The sequence below is a fragment of the Thunnus albacares genome, chromosome 16, assembly GCF_914725855.1.
Source record: "Thunnus albacares chromosome 16, fThuAlb1.1, whole genome shotgun sequence".
Lineage (NCBI taxonomy): Eukaryota > Metazoa > Chordata > Actinopteri > Scombriformes > Scombridae > Thunnus > Thunnus albacares.
Window position 1 is genome coordinate 25,606,016 of NC_058121.1, and position 16,454 is coordinate 25,622,469.

Below are 16,454 nucleotides of genomic sequence, written 5' to 3' on the forward strand. Positions count from 1 at the left end.
TGACAGTACAGTTTTACAGAGAAAAGGCTTTAAATGACATGAAACCAGTTATATGTAGTGTTGTCTAATAGCTGGCGACGCAGACCCGCTTCAACAAAAAGGCGGCTGAGACGGCGCCTTGATTCATGGGAACGCCGTGGCTCTGCCTTTGTGGCAGCTCCTCCACTGAGCAAATACTCCAAACTGTTCATTCCCCGCCGGCCCTTTCTCTCCTTCAGCACATTGTTTGTGCCCTCGCATTTCATTCAGGCTGGGGGGGAAGATTGCTCTCAGAGCCACTGAGCAAACAGTGGAGAAAGGAGCCTGCCATCTTTACTCTGTTCCCAGGAGAACTTGCCTTTTTTATTTTTTTATTTGAGCTCCAAGCTGTCGAGCTGAGCCAGGAGTTTGATGTCAGAAAGCTGAATTAATTGCTTTAAGCCAAAGGGGTGGGCCACCCATCTCCAAATGCTCCCCGAAATGTTTTATCGGAGATTATTAAAGCTTTCTCGTTACACAAGGTGTACAAATATTGGGCCGCAGAAAGAGTCCAATGCTGTTTTCAGCCTTTTATTTATGGTTTTGAGTCATTTCAAATAAAAAGAAAAGAAAAATTGTGGATGTTTAGCTCGCTCTTAGTGAACAGTTTTTAAGGATTATGTCTAAAGATTATTTTAGTTGTCTTTCCTCCAGAGAGAGGCAGGTACACAAGAAACCAAATATAGTTGGCAAAGGACCACACAACATCTCAGCATGTTAGAGCATATTTAAAAATCATACAATTTACATGACAGCGTATGAAAATCAGACTTGCAGATGATAACATTTTTATTTTTTTGTTGAAGTCATGTTGTTGTTGTTGTTCGATGCGGCAATTCAAAGAGTTACGTGATCTGAAAAGTCTTCTTAAACATATGATCCCATAGTTTTCACCTTCTCTGGTCCAAATCTTGTAAGAATTTATTTAATTTGTGACTAATTTTTAATACTCCAACAACTCAGTAATGCATTCGTATAAAGTCGGGAGACTCACAAGAGACAGGTAGAAGAATGGTCAACATGAAGCAGCCAAAGCTGAGATATCCTGACTTTTATTCTCTATTATGGCTCAAGCTCCAAATTCACTTGATCCTTATGATGAACTGTAATGACCCTCTGATTTTCATCTAGCACCATCATCAGGTTAAAATTTTTAACTTGTCCTATACTTTGGTTTATAGGCTAATAACTGCAAAACCTTCCCATCAACCTTAGCCGTATATTATGTTTAATGCTAATTAGCAATTGTTAGCATGCTAACCTGCTGAACTAAGATGGTGAACATGTTAAAAAATTATATCTGCTAAACATTACATTACATTAACATTAACTGCTAGCATGGCTGTAGTCTCTTTGACTTGTTTTAATATTATTACTTTCCACCTATTTTACCCAGAAGTGGCTTTGATGCAGATGCAAAGAGAATACCATCATTAAGATAAACATGAGCTGATCTGCAGGATTGGGATTATGATCAGCTGTCTTCTTACGATTTGACTGCCGAACTCTTGTCAGAATTATGACCTTAGTTAATTCTGGAGGCAACAAAGATCTCAGGTTCAGTTGAGGCTCAGTCACCTGAATTGCAGGCTTAGGAGTAATCTGGCTAGAATAGTCGGTATTGCCAGCAAAATAATTGAGAAGCCCCAAATGAAGCTGTGACCTGCCTACTGTCAGGACAAGAGATAAAGCGTTAAGCATCTTGACAGACAGTTCTCATTATTTTCTCAGTCTGAGACAGAGAGGTACAACAGGATGTCATGTCTTTTATTCCAAGTGCAATCAATATTTTAAACTGAAAAAACTGCATTTTATGCTTAGTTTTAGGTATTTTATCTTGTTTCTTTTCTTTGTATTTGTGTACTGAAGTGTATTGTGTACTTCAAAGCGAGATATGTGATTTTATTTGTTCTTTTTATACTATTATTTATAGTTATTTTACACTGCTATCATGGTAAAGATGATCAAAGCACAAAAACTTGTGGTATGTAGAAATGCTCCCTGAAAGTCAAAGGTCAGGGCCCAACCTACTCAGAATGCTTTGTTTGTAAAGTTACTTCTGCTTCCTCCTCATGATGACGTCAGTCGTCCGTTCCGTAGCCTTTGTTGCTAAGGTTGTCTCACAGGTTGTTCACCTTGTCTGCTCACATGTTTCAGTTCGTATTTCAGCTCCAACATGTACGAATGTATTTCAGAAGTTTATACTGTGGTAAAGAATTAGAAAAAGAAGTGAAATTCGACAACTATAGTTTGTTTACGTAGCCCCCAAAGCTGGAGAAAGCTGACCAATCAGAACAGAGTGGGCTCACTGGGAGAGACAGGAGCTAAAACGGCCTGTTTCAGACTGAGGCTGAACTGAGGGGCTGAACAAAGGGCCAGTATAAGATAAATAAGGAGTTTTTAATTGTAAATCATACAAAGATATTCCAGTAGAGCCTCAGAATATAAATATAGACCTAGAAATGTGCATTTTATGTACCCTGTAAGTGCTTTTAATCTCAGTGGTATCTTGTTACCACATTAGTATATCTATTTGTTACATGTTCTTGTGCTGCTTTTAAGTTTTGTTGAGCCAAAGGCAATTTTCCACTCTACTGGACAATAAAATTGTATTCTATTCAATTCCTCCAGAAAAAAAACTATTTGTCATTTAGTCATTTATGTTCAGTGTGAATAATACAGCAGAGTGAATTAATCCGTCACAGAAAACACAACACAAAAACATTTCTGTTTCATTATTTTAATGTGTGTTTATATCAGTACTCCATTTATGTCCAACTAAATATGTTAAAACTTCAAAAGAACACCGGCTTTGTCCTTTGATGTCTGGTTGTGGTTTCGATGTTTGCCTTTAATTCCTGGCTGTAAAGAGTGAAACCTGACCAGATGTAAGTGAAGGTTTTCCAGCTGAACCTCTGTTGAAGTGTTTAATATTCAACATGAGCCAGTGTCTGTTTGAATTGTCATGCATTGATCCTGTGTGTAAAGTTAATGAACAACCTGCCATGTCTGCAGACGCTCTTTCTCTGGAAGCTCTCAGACGGCTCATGAAAACCTGTCCGAGGGTCATTCCACTGCTGCCTCCCCGCTAGCAGCTTTCTTCCAACATCACGATCGTCAGATGCTCGGTTTGTTAGCTACTTTTCATAACAGGAAAATGTTTTATGATTGGATTCAGACTGAGCGGCTGTGAGGTTGACCTCTACTCTGCAGGTCAACTTCCATTCCTGCAAAAACCAAACTCTCTTTCAGGCTGCCGAAGCAAAAAAAAAAAGCTGTTAGCAGCAGTGGAGGAATTACCTCTTTACTGAAGTAAAATATACAGTATTACAAGTAAAAGTCCTGCATTAAAACTTCAAAATACAGTTAACAGCAGTATGTATTTTTTGGGGTATTTAATTATTTGCAATGCACAATTAAACTACATGTTTTATATGTAAAATATTAATCTGCAAATGAACTACAGCTGTGAAGTAAATATACACACTGAAAATCACTGGTTAGGTCAAAAAGACACGGCTGCAGTACTGGGTTATCTTTACCCAGTATCAATGGGTTGTTTTGACCCAGTATAGTCACGTTTTTATTTGTATAGCCTAATATCACAAACCACACATTAGCCTCAGGGGGCTTTACGATCTGTACAGCAATACAACATCCCCTGTTCTTAGACTCTTCATTCAGATAAGGAAAACTCAGGTTATATTTTACAAAAGTATTATTATTTTAGAGCCAGTGTTAAACACAACAAGCTCAAGTTTTATCTTGAAACTGTCACAGATTTATTGTTGCACAAAATGATGTGACATTCAAAACTGCAAAGGATACACATATTACTAACAATCAGTAACAAATAGTGACATATAAGTTTAAAAAGAGTGCAACGATACCATATTTTAGTTTGCGTGGATAACCTGTCTCAACCCTAAGCCCATTGGTTATTACCGAATTGGGTCACAAATAAATAAAGACTAATTTCTTTAAAAAGCTCGGTATTTTTCTAAACAGCTGGACGCTGCTGCTCTATTTGTCGCTGCCGATCATTAATCCCTGAAACCCAAGTTAACATATTCAGGTCAGATGACTTGTTTTGTCTGAACATCAGTCAAAAACACAAAGACGCTGAGTTTACTATCATGAGAAACTGGGAAAACTGGCAAATATTGACATTTGAGAAGCTGATAATGGATTTATGTAAACAATGAATCAATTATCAGAATTTTCACTAATTAATGTTCTGTCAATCAATTAATGAGCTAGTTTTCAGCTGTAAAGACTACCACGTATAGTGTGGGTGAGTCAATAAGAGGTTAGTCCATCCATGCATACATAAAACACATAACGTCATCAGCCAATCAGGCCTCTCAGTCTTATAACTGAGCAATTTTGGATTGAATAAATGACACTCTGTAGTCGAGACCAGCCTTTAAATCTCTTCTGTTTATCATCAGGCTTCTGTCTGTCCAACACATTCTCATATTTAAACAACCACACAGATCGATTGTATCTGGATTCCAGAAGCGAGCGTTTTCAGAACGACCCATAGGAGCGTAATATGCAGCTTTCAAAAACCCGTTACAAGTCACTGTTAAAAAAATAAAGATGTTTTATGGTGTGACAACGCTGTGCTTAAGGTCTGGTTAGGTTTAGGCACAAAAACCACTTGGTTAGGAAAAGATCATGGTTTTGGTTAAAATGATCATTTGAATCATGGTTTCTACTTCCTTAAAGTTACGCAACCTTCGTCATCATGGCAACAGTAAACACCACTCCCCTGACCCCTGACCCCTAACCATCTCATTTCTCATGCCTAAACCTAATCAAGTGGTTGTGTCATGTAGATACTACGCAGATAAACCTACTTGTCCTAATAAGGCAAATTGTGACCTTATACTGACGTCATCGTCGTCACTTTTCACCGTCTGAATTTTAGAACTACTGTCGTTTTTCTTGTGAGGACGAGCTGGTCTGTCTGTCGGTGCAGATAAACATCACTGTCATGGATTAAGTCTTTGGTTATGGATGGATTGACGATCACTGAAGCATAGAGTTTACGTTTGCTGATAGATTTATTTTAGAGGCAATTCAAATAAATTTCCCCAAAATGATCAACATGTATAAATAAAGTCTAGAAAGAAAATGGATATTACAACATCTAAGGGAGTAAAGCTTATATATACCACAATATGTTTTCATTTTGTAATATAAAACATTTTCAGAGGTTTAGAAAAAGAAATCTAATCTAAATGTAAATATTTAATTCCAAAGATTAATTGGACATGTTTTATTTGAGGAGTAAATCTTTTAATTCAATAAAGTCCTTTCATGTCTCAAATCTTTCAAATGTTTAGTTCAACATTTTGAAAAGATTTGTAGGTATTTAAATGAATATCAGTCTTTTTTCACTTACCAAGATAAAAGAAATATGAACATATTGTTTGTATTTAGTGATTCTTTTTTTTTTGTCTTCGACCTACAGCGTAAATCCTCTGCTGACACCTCAAAGTGATCTTAAAGAAGAGTTGGATGTTGTCCTTGTTAACTTTCCTTTGTTTATCAGATATACTGCACATCTTCTTGTTTTTGGTCTGTTTTTGTGTCAAGAGTGTTTATTTAAATATTTAATGGTGGATTTTTACTCTGTTTTAAATCCAAAAATCATGTTTCTGCACTAAAAATGAATGACAAAAAATAAACTCATCATTCTGGACAAACACTGTACCGGCCTGTGACTCCGCTGTCGTAGTTTGGAACCAATGATTTGAAACATTAAGGTAAAAGGAAGAGGAGCAGTTCATAAAGAAATCTATTCAGAGTGTGTTTTGTCACATTAAAGACTTCAGTTACTGTTTTTAGGCGGCAGCATGAATGGCGATGTCCATCACTTTGGTTCTGACGGAAATATCTCAACAACTATTGGATGGATTGCTGTGAAATCTGGTACAAACATTCATAGTTCCCAGAGGCTGAATCCTCGTGATTTTAGCGCCACCAGCAGGTGAAATATGTCAACATCTGCAGGATAGATTGGCACAATATTTGGTATAAACATTCATGTTCCCCAGAGGATTTATTCTAAAGACTATTGGATGGATTGCCATTAAACTTGGTGCAGACATTCATGTCCCCCTCAGGATGAACTGTAATAACTCTGGTCATCTCTCAGCCTTTCTTCTAGCCAAATACCTTCAGAACCAATGACAAGTACAGCCTCAACTGTACTTTTGTTTAGTGCTACTTGGCAAATTTTAACATGCTAAATTAAAATAGTGAACATGTTTAACATATGAAGCAGCAGCTATCATGTTTTGAGGCTTAAAGCTGCTAGATGTTCCAACTGACTCCAGTTCAAAAAGCCTCAACTTCTCTCTAGGAATATTAAGTCAATCAATGAGTCATTATGGTCTCAATCTCTAAATTCACGTCCTCTAATAAGCGCCAGACATCTTCATAGCGTACTTTAGCTCAAAGCAGTGCTGCAGCCTCACATGATGACTGAACACTCTTTCTCTTCTGCCTCTTCTCTTATAAAACGTTTAAACTTCTGCCTGTTCACCACATTCAGGAACCAAAATGTTCCCGTATTAAAGAATGTGACCAGCTGACCTGTGAACATCACTTCTGTGAGATGTTAATGAGCTTCAAGAGGAGAACATTTCACGTTTTCAGTGTCTATTGTTCTTGTTGTTATCTGTTGACACCTTTATCTGTCTCTGCAGGTGATAATTAAACCTTTTAGTGCTGATGTTTCCCTTTTACAGAAAGACTGGATCTAATGTTACTAACAGGTCTGTGTATGCAAATAGGCCTGCATGCTGGGATGGGTCATTTCTGTGTGAGTATGTGGGGGGGGGTCTGTTCATCAGTGTAAAAAAAAAAGCCACATTAAAACCACTTTGAATCCATGTTGTAAACTTCCAAGAGGTGTGAACACTCTTTACATGCACTGTATATTTACATACAGTATATATATGATAATAATAATTATAACACTGAGTGCTTTTTAGTAAATTCTGCAACTAATACTTCTGTACTATTACTTCAGTATGACTGAATACAGGATTTTGTATTTGTATACTGTAGTTTTCTTACTTTTCCATAAGTAAAAGGTCTCAGTACTACACTGCAGTAATAACTACTATATATTTTTATATGTTTATATTTATAATACTTTATAATACTTATAATACTTTACTTTTAATATTTTAAGTAAGTTTTGTAGCCAATTTTACATTTGAGAGCAATAAAAACACCATAAAGACCATCTTTAAGCCTGAAATTTTATCACCCAGAACATATAAAAATACATTTTTGTGCATTTTTATGATACATAATACACTTTTTTGTACATAGAGAGTATTCCAGGTTAAAATTGACCCGTATTTATTTATTCAAAAATGTCTTCACATTCAATAAAATTCATTGAAATCACTGTTGCTGTAATGTTCTTCTGTTTTAGGTAACAAAAGACCATAACATAAGTGTGATTTTGAGTGTTTTTTTCTCCATAAACAAACTATGTAAAGTCTAAAGAATCTCGCTGCTCTCTGAAAGCTTCATTAAGGATTTATCAGCCATTTATTGATGACTGATGAGAAATTTGATGAGTGAAAAATACATTTCTTGCTCAGAAGTTTAGAAAGTTAGTAACTAGTGGGAGATATTGCAGTATGTAAGGGTTAACTGAGTATAATGTGTTATTTCTACTTTTACTTAACATCTCAATACTTCTTCCACCACTTCCTCATCAATGCTTCTGTTTTTAAAAGGCCACGTAGACCTTTGTGAGATAAACTGGGATGAATTAAATAAAACATATAAAAACATGAAGTTTTTCATATAAAGATTTTTATCTGTTGCACGTATACAAACACACTAATGACAAATCCTTCAGGCCTTCAACAAAACACTTTCTCACATTTACAAATGTACAAATGTTTGTTTGTTTTTTTACTCTTTAAAAAGTATTTCAGGAGGAGTTCATTATGGGCCTCGTGTATACACGCCGTGGTAGTAGTTGGTGTCGGTGTGCGCGGGATCCAGAGCGGTTTTGGCCGCCACCAGCGCCCCGGACACCGGGCAGCCGTAGCCTCCGTACTGCACCGCCGGCTCCAGTTTGTGGTGCTGCGGCTCGGACATCAGGTTGTTGATGGAGAACGGGTGGTTGAAGGAGTAGTGGTGGGGGTGGTAGTGGTCCGGTGGTTTCAGGTGGGCGGCCTCGTGCAGCAGCAGCGGGTGGGGATGATGATGATGATGATGATGATGATGGGAGAACAGGTGCTGCGTGTGCGCGAGCGGGGAGGGTACGCGCACGGGGCTGGTACGGCACGGTTTTAGGTCGACCCCGACTCCTTTTACATCCGCACCGGAGGACGGCGGGGTGGAGGAGGAGGAGGAGGAGGGGGAGGAGGAGGAGTGCGGGGAGTCTGAGCCGCTGGAGCCGCCTTCTGAGCCCGGCTTCCCCGCCGCCTCTTTGTCACCGGTCCCGGGCTTCTTCTCGCACTTGAAGCGCTTCTGCCGCCGGAGGTAGCAGCCGTTCTCAAACATGTTCCCGGAGTCCGGGTGGAGGGCCCAGTAGGAGCCTTTCCCCGGTCTGTCCGCCGAGCGGGGCACCTTGATGAAGCAGTCGTTAAAAGACAGCGAGTGTCGGATGGAGTTCTGCCACCGCTGCTGGTTCTGCCGGTAAAACGGGAACAGGTCCATGATCCACTGGTAGATCTCGTTTAACGTCAGCATCTTGCAGCCGGACTGCTGGATGGCCATGGTGATCAGAGAGATGTAGGAGTACGGCGGCTTGGCGTGCGTGTAGCTCCGCCGGTACGGTTTGGGCTCCCTGGATCTGATGCTGCAGGCCTGCCCGTACACCGGGCTCATAACCGGCACGCTACCGTACGGCGGCGGGCTGATCGGGCTCATGCTCGGCGGCAGCGCGGCGCTTAGGCCCGTCATCCCGGCTCCAGCCTGCACGGCCCCGGGGCTCTGAGACACCCCGGCGGACATCGAGGGCTGGTTGACCCCGACCGGGTTCATATAGGAATGCGCGTTCATGTGGCCGGTGCCGGTCATGCCAGGCGCGCTCATGTAGCTGCTCATGGAGTTCATGGTCAGACCGGAGTTCATGTTTCCTGCTGTGGTGTAACACTGAAACACAAAGAGCCAGAACAAGTGTTTATTAATGCAGAATGACACTTTAATCATATAACATCAGAGAGTTAAATACAGGCGATTCAAGCAGGAACATAGTCATGATTTTAGGATTTTTTTTTATAATAACCTAATCATTTTTATGTTATAGATATTTAAATATTTTCTATAGTTTTATTTAAATTGAGCGTTTCGTTAAAGGACATTTAACACGACAATTAAAAACGTCTTATACACTCAACAGAACTAAGCTTTTTTTCCCATTTCATTATAATTACTTCCAGGAGACGGAGCTTATTACCTTTTCATAATTCCCCAAAAAGCTGTTTTAAAGCCAGGCAGAGAAAAACTGAGTCCTGTTGAAAACAGGTAGAAAAATCTACTCAGGTTTCTTCAAATCCTGAAATTCCTAGAAATGGTAGCTAAGGTATCTGATAACTAGATAGGCCTATTATTATTATTATTATTATTATTATTATTATTATTATTATTATTATTATTATTATTATTATTATTACTGATGTTGTTGATGTAATATTATGAAGGAGATGTGATCAATACTGATCCTGATGCACTCTGGTTTACTTTTCTTATCTATTATTTATCATTATTATTTCATATTTGTTCAGGTTTTACTCTTCACTAATGATAATAAAATACAAGACGCTCATTAAAACACACTGTAGTTTAGATATTACGGTTCACAGTCACTTTACACAATATGTCAAAGTTGAATAATCATTTAATCTCGCAAACATAAAGAGATGAAATTTCACTTTTATTTAACTTGTTTCCAGAACAGCTGTTAATTAAAACCAGGTCTTAATTTACTGATATCTGTTTTAAATATAGTGTCGTCAGTTTCATCCTGTCATCTTGCACCTGCAAATAAGAAAAAATGACGGTAGTAAAAGAAAAGTAAAATTTATAGAAAGCCTATTTTAAATTAAAATTGAGCCTCAGCTGTAGATTTGTAAGCGGAGAATGTTTTAACGAATGTTTTCATAAAAAAATAACAGATTGGATGATTTTTTTTTCAGAGTTCATTCTGGATATTTTCGTTTTTGCTGGAAAATTCACATCGAAAATGATCCTGAACGGAACTCTGATCTATTTTTAAACTCACTACGGAAATAAAACTTTAGTTACAAAGTTACAAATGAATCTTAATAATTTAATTAAAACTGATGCAAACCGATCTTAAAAACTAATATGAATATACAATGTTTAATCAATATTTAATTGATTGAAAAAAAAATAGATCCAAAAATATTTTCAGGCACTTGTTTGAGATATTAACAGCTTCTTTAACTTGATAAAATGTTGGAGAATATGAGTGAAATACCGCCAGGCCTGCAAGAAACAACTTAGTGGAGTTAAGTTTTGTTTTGTTTTTTTGTTTTTTTTTAAAATAAAAAACACTTTTTTGTTGTTTTTTTTGTCAAACCCTTAAAATGTAAAATTATCCTTCTTATCAAAGTTTATATTTCCTGACTGAGTGAAGATAATCTCCCTTTAATCGATATTTAATCAAAAAGTTAATTCTCTCTGATAATCAGCGGAGTTCACTCAGCTGTAACCCGGTCTAACGTACACGGACCTCGGTCTCTCCGTAGTAGCTGCTCCAGTCTGGATGCTCGTGTCCCTCCATTTTAACGGCGCTCAGCATTGTGCACGCTCCAGCTCAACACCATCCAGAGGCTTCACGCGAGGCGGAAAAACAAACACACAAAGCCCGCGAGTCCTCAGCTGGCAGTTCGTGACGCTCCAGCCGGTTTATCCTGTTGCTTATGGCCGGGACAGGCGCACAGCTGCCGGGCAGCGAGCAGCGACTGTGACCGCGGGGACGGTTCCTGCTCAGTGAGTGACGCTGGCACCTGCGCTCGCGCTACTGCGGGGCCAGTAGCCAATCCGCTTCCTCCTTCCGACCCTCCTCGAGCTCACATCTTCATTTGAATATTCTGTCATCATCACGAGACTCCCGCCCTCTGGCCTCTCAAGATCTGAACCGTGAAACCGTGACGGTGAATAATGTCCGTACCTGTCCAGCGTGACGTCACTCAGGTGACTTCATACTTCACGTTACACCACATGTAGTTTATTACTTTTGTTTGTTTGCGTCATTATTATTATTATTATTATTATTATTATTATTATTATTATTATTATTATTATTATTATCATTATCATTAATTTATTAATTAATTTATTTAATTATTTTATTTACTTGAACCAGCATCATAATAATTGTTGCTATTACTATGATTATGATGATGATGATAATAATGATGATGATGATTGCTATATAAGTATTATTTATTTGACATGTTATTATCATTATTACTATTTTTCTTATATTGTATCATTATCATATTGTTATCATTAGTTTGAGCTATTATTATATTTATTATTATTTATAAGGCCTATGTAATAATAATAATAATAATAATAATAATAATAATAATAATAATAATAATAACATATATGTTATTATTATCATTATTACTGAGGCTGCAGAATCAGTAACATCTTTAAAAAAAAAATACTTCAATTAATCAAAGCATATGTTTTTATTTATTTTTATTTATTTATTTATTGTTGTTTGTTTGTTTTTAAAGTTTTTATTTTGTTATATTTTGGATTTTATTCTATTTTATTTTCTATTCATTTATTTGCTAGATTTCATTGAATTGCGGTGCTGAAGAATTTTAATTTTTGTTTTTCTTGTAAAGCATTTTTGTAACTCTGCTTTAAAAGGTGCTATATAAAGTTTATTATGAGTATTATTAGTATATTATTAGCAGTAGTGGTATTAGTAGTATACCTTCTATATTCTCTTAAAGTGATTCAGAGCATAATTTTGAGAGTAAAAATACAAATACAATATTTTTTTTGTTTGTTTGTTTTGTTTTGTTTTGTTTTGTTTTGTTTGTTTTTTTAGAGTTATGGCCTTCAGATTAGCTTGGACTCAACTTTATTGTCATTGCACACAATAAGCAGTTGGTTCCGTTAGTTTAGTTAAGCTTTATTTATTCAGGAAATCTCACTGAGATCAAGACCTGAGAGCAGGAAACAAACACACAAGACCACCATAAAACTGTCACAAAACAATCATTATACATACTTACAGACAACAATCACGAACATTATGAAAAATATGAAATATATCAGTACAGTAACATGTATTACAGACAGTAAAGAATGAATGTAGCTATAGATTAAACAATAAACAGTAACGTAAGAAGAGACCAATAATTATTAGATGACAATAAACAAATATACAAATCATATTATAGAACAAGTGAAGTAATCAGCTATATCATGTAATAATAAATAATACATAATATATTATTAGGGTAGCTGTGACACAAGTATGAGTCACTCTGAAAGGATTAATTCACAATTTTTCAAGTCTGTCTTAAAATAATATTCAAAAGATCCCTAAATAATATTCACAAAAAACCTAAATTACAACTCTTCCTCCAAAAAATAAACTGTATAATATCATGTGATAAGACTGAAAGGACCTCGAGGTAAGAGTATTTTCTCTGATCTCGCCATTTCCAAGGTCAAAGGAGACAAAATCCACAGTCCGTCTTTTGTGCAAACATGTATTTCAATGTTTTAATCGTCCAAATTAATCAAATCAAATGGATAATTTCAAGAGTTGAAGTCTTTTTAGTACAAATTTCCTTCTTTTTGTTACAATCCTTCCACTGCAGCTCAACAGAGACGACTGCAGCTTCAGGTCACAGCACACAGAGTCACAGTCAAATAAAATCACATAATTATGAGACTCAAAAGAAAATGAATAAAAATTTAGGATAGAATAAATAACATTTAGATAAAATTATATCAGAACAAACAAGTAATAAAAAGAGAGTGATGTCTTCATGACGACAAAGAGAGGGGTCTTAAGAGGAGGGGGAAGATCTAATAACGAGAGGCAAAATCCTCCACGGTTTAGGGCCGACGGTGGAAAAAGCCTGATCACTTCTGGATTTTAACTGAAAGAATGAAGAGTTCAGAAAAATAAGCTGGTGCCAGTTCATGCAGCGCTTTAAAAACAAATAAAATAATCTTCAGATCAATTCTGTGTCTGACTGGTAACCAGAGAAGAGAGTTGCCGGTATTGGGCAGATGGTCTCTCTTCTTGGTACCAGTGAGGAGTCTCGCTGCTGCAGCTGAGCTCTGGAATATATTTCTGCACAAAATGAGGACTGTGGATTTTGTCCCACATCAAAGTAGGAAGGGATCTCTTCTCTATATTTTTCTTATTGTCAACAAATCTCATGTGCAGAGACAAACCAACAATGAACTGATCTACTAACAAGTGTTGTGTGTGTATCCAAAGCCTGATATATCTTATTCCTCTGTGCTGTAGACCTCCGTTGTTGACCAAAAACTATTAAAAAGACGTCAGTGAGCCACACCGGTGACATGATCCTTCATTATGAAGAGTTTGGGCAGGGCCGGCCCTGACTATGTTGGTGCCCTAGGTGAGATTTTAGATTGGAGCCCCCCAAAAAGTACAATAATGGTACCTCCAGCCCAGACAAAGTCTTCCCAGTCCTCCAGGCAAAAAGGCAAGTTGGGTTCAGGGCGCCATTCATTGTTAGTACCTGAGGTAGCACATGAAGTTTGATGACTGTTGGACAAAAGCTGACCGACAAGTAAGGCTCTGAAAATCAAACTAGATGAAAACCCTTACAAATCTGTCGGGAAAAATGTTACGAAGGGAGAACAAGTATTTCCAAAAGCTGTAAACAAGCGAACCTGTCAATGAGAAAAAAAACCACATCCCATTCATTTGGTGCCCTCTGCGACCAATGTAGCCTATATTCCACAGGCCGCACCTGAGTTTGGTCATGTTAGTTTGTTTAGAAACGGCTCCAAAGACTAGTAACAGCGATCACGTTTCCATTCTCCAGAGAGTAGTTCTGTGTAAGACAGATGCCACTGAGCACGTGCAGGAACACGGTTCTGTTTACAGCTTCACTAGCTTGTTGTGCTACATATTACAACCTCTTGACTTTGCACTACATGGTAAATTTCTCAAAGAACTTCAGCACAAAGTCAAGAGGTTGTGATGTGTAGCTGTAAACTGTTAATAGAGCAGTATTTCCGCACATGTTCAGTGGTCCCTGCATTACACAGAACTACTCTCTGGAGACTGAAAATGTGATCGCTGTTATTCGTCTTTGGAGCCGTTTCTAAACAAACTAACGTGACCAAACTCTTCGTAATGAAGGAACATGTCACCCAGTGCAGCGTCGTGATTCACTGATGTGTTTTTAATAGTTTTTGGACAACAACGGAGGTCTACGGCACAGAAGAATAAGATACATCAGACTTTGGATACACACACAATACTTGTTAGTAGATCAATTCATTGTTGCTTTGGCTCCAAACGTAAGATTTGTTGACAAGAAGAAAAATATAGAAAATCACCAGCCTTATCCTTTCATGGCCAGGAGGAATGATTACAGCAAGTGAAACCTCTTCCAGTGTTCATATGGACACCTGTGCATTAGGGAACAAGAAATGCATGCTGGTAAATCCTTGTAGAAACAAGCAGAGTGGGGGCTGTCCGGGGTCCTCCTCCTCCTCCTCCTCCTCCTCCTCCTCCTCCTCCTCCTCCTCCTTCTCCTGGCGGCTGCAGGGTTACTGTTTGTGGTCTGACAGTGCGTGTTTACCTGCTGCTGAATCTGAAAGGACGACAGGACAGACGGTACACACAGCCGAGGTGAGGGGGACGAGAGGAGTCGGACCACCATGCTCTCTGCACACATACGACTTGTCCTCCCTTTGTGGACGTCAAACAACCTAAAATATTTTCTCCTTTTTGTGGTTCAGTGTAGCTCACAGAGTCGAGCAAGACTGTCAGGCAGCAGAAAGAGGGCTGAAATATTTGAGACGGTCTTGGAGCAAAAATCTACACAAGTAATTAAAGAGTCGCTCATTTAAAATGTGCTAAAAATAAAGGATGAAGCAGAACTGCAAAAAAAGAGCACAGTTACTAACATTGTGTACAGAATACTGGGTGTTATAAATATATAAATGCAGGGAAGTAAAGGATCTCACTAAAAAATGCATATGATGTATGCACAAGTATATACATGATCTCAAAATGTTCCATCACACACACAGGAATGAGGCACAGATCATAGCTCCATATAGGAATGAGCTAAATTTCTGTTGAGAAAAACAAATGTATTCAGATTATTTCTGCCTCCAACCAACTTCAGTGTGCTGCTGTAACCTGATGTGTTTGTGACTCAGCTGAACAAATATTGTCTCTCATTTGAGACGAGCACAGCTGGAAGTCTGCTGCGCGTCCTGAGGGAACAGCAGAGTCCCGCAGACCTGAGACTGTCCGTTTAATCGAACCTGCAGCAGGTGTTCACTCACCTGTGAGAATACTGAGTCACAAATGAGGAAGAGATGAAGAAGAGGGGAAAAAATCAGCTTGAAGCGATGAAGGTTTCTCTGTAAAAAAAAAAAAACAAATAACAAAAGAATCTATCACTTTTCCTTTGGATGTTTTATGAATAAATGTGAATAATGAACGCAGTTTTTAAATGAAGATCTTTGCTGTTTTTCCCATGAATAATTCTACTCTCTGTCTTTTACCTGCAGACGTTTCTCAGGTGAATCTTTATCATTTACCTACATGAACTTTCCTCACCTGAAATCTACAGTTGACTTTGTTTTGTTGCACATTAAAGCAACACTGACACCTGCTGGTGAGACCCTGCAACTACAGCTGAATTAAATCATAATTCTGAACCTGGTTTCTGTATTTATTGACATAAAATAGAAACAAAATAATAAAGCTGCCTGTAGCAGTTGACAGATATGAGAGACATCGTCAAAACAAATGATACACCAGTTTGAAGATATTTCTGCAGGATATTTTAAAAACAAAATTATTTCTGATAAAATATTATATATAAAGGCATTGAATCAAGAGAAAGGAAAGCACCAGTATGTCTTAAAAACAAAGCAATCGAACTACATGTGTTCTTTAAGTAGATTTTAATGATGATTTGCTTTAACAGACGTCATTGATAAACACAGTTTTTCATCTTTTCACAGATAAGGAGACAATATTTCTTTAAAGGCATTTGAAAAAAGCAATGAGCCTTCATGTGTGTATAAGTATTGAAGTATGAATGGGTTAATTAGTTAATTAAATGAATATATTCCCTGACTATGTAAATCACAGCTTGTATTCATTCATTTTGTTTCAGTTGCCATATTAAAGAGCCAGGAGAAGACTTCTGGAATAA

General features: G+C 37.6%; 1 protein-coding gene across 1 annotated transcript; it reads right to left on the minus strand.

Moving 5' to 3' along the window:
- Nucleotides 1-7,844: 7,844 nt before the first annotated feature.
- On the minus strand, nucleotides 7,845-11,191 carry LOC122999938 (hepatocyte nuclear factor 3-beta-like). Its single transcript, XM_044377310.1, has 2 exons — nucleotides 10,763-11,191; nucleotides 7,845-9,159 (listed from the first exon to the last, which is right to left on the minus strand). The coding sequence occupies exons 1-2, from the start codon at nucleotides 10,829-10,831 to the stop codon at nucleotides 8,002-8,004; spliced, it is 1,227 nt and encodes a 408-aa protein (XP_044233245.1). The 5' UTR covers nucleotides 10,832-11,191; the 3' UTR covers nucleotides 7,845-8,001.
- Nucleotides 11,192-16,454: the final 5,263 nt, after the last annotated feature.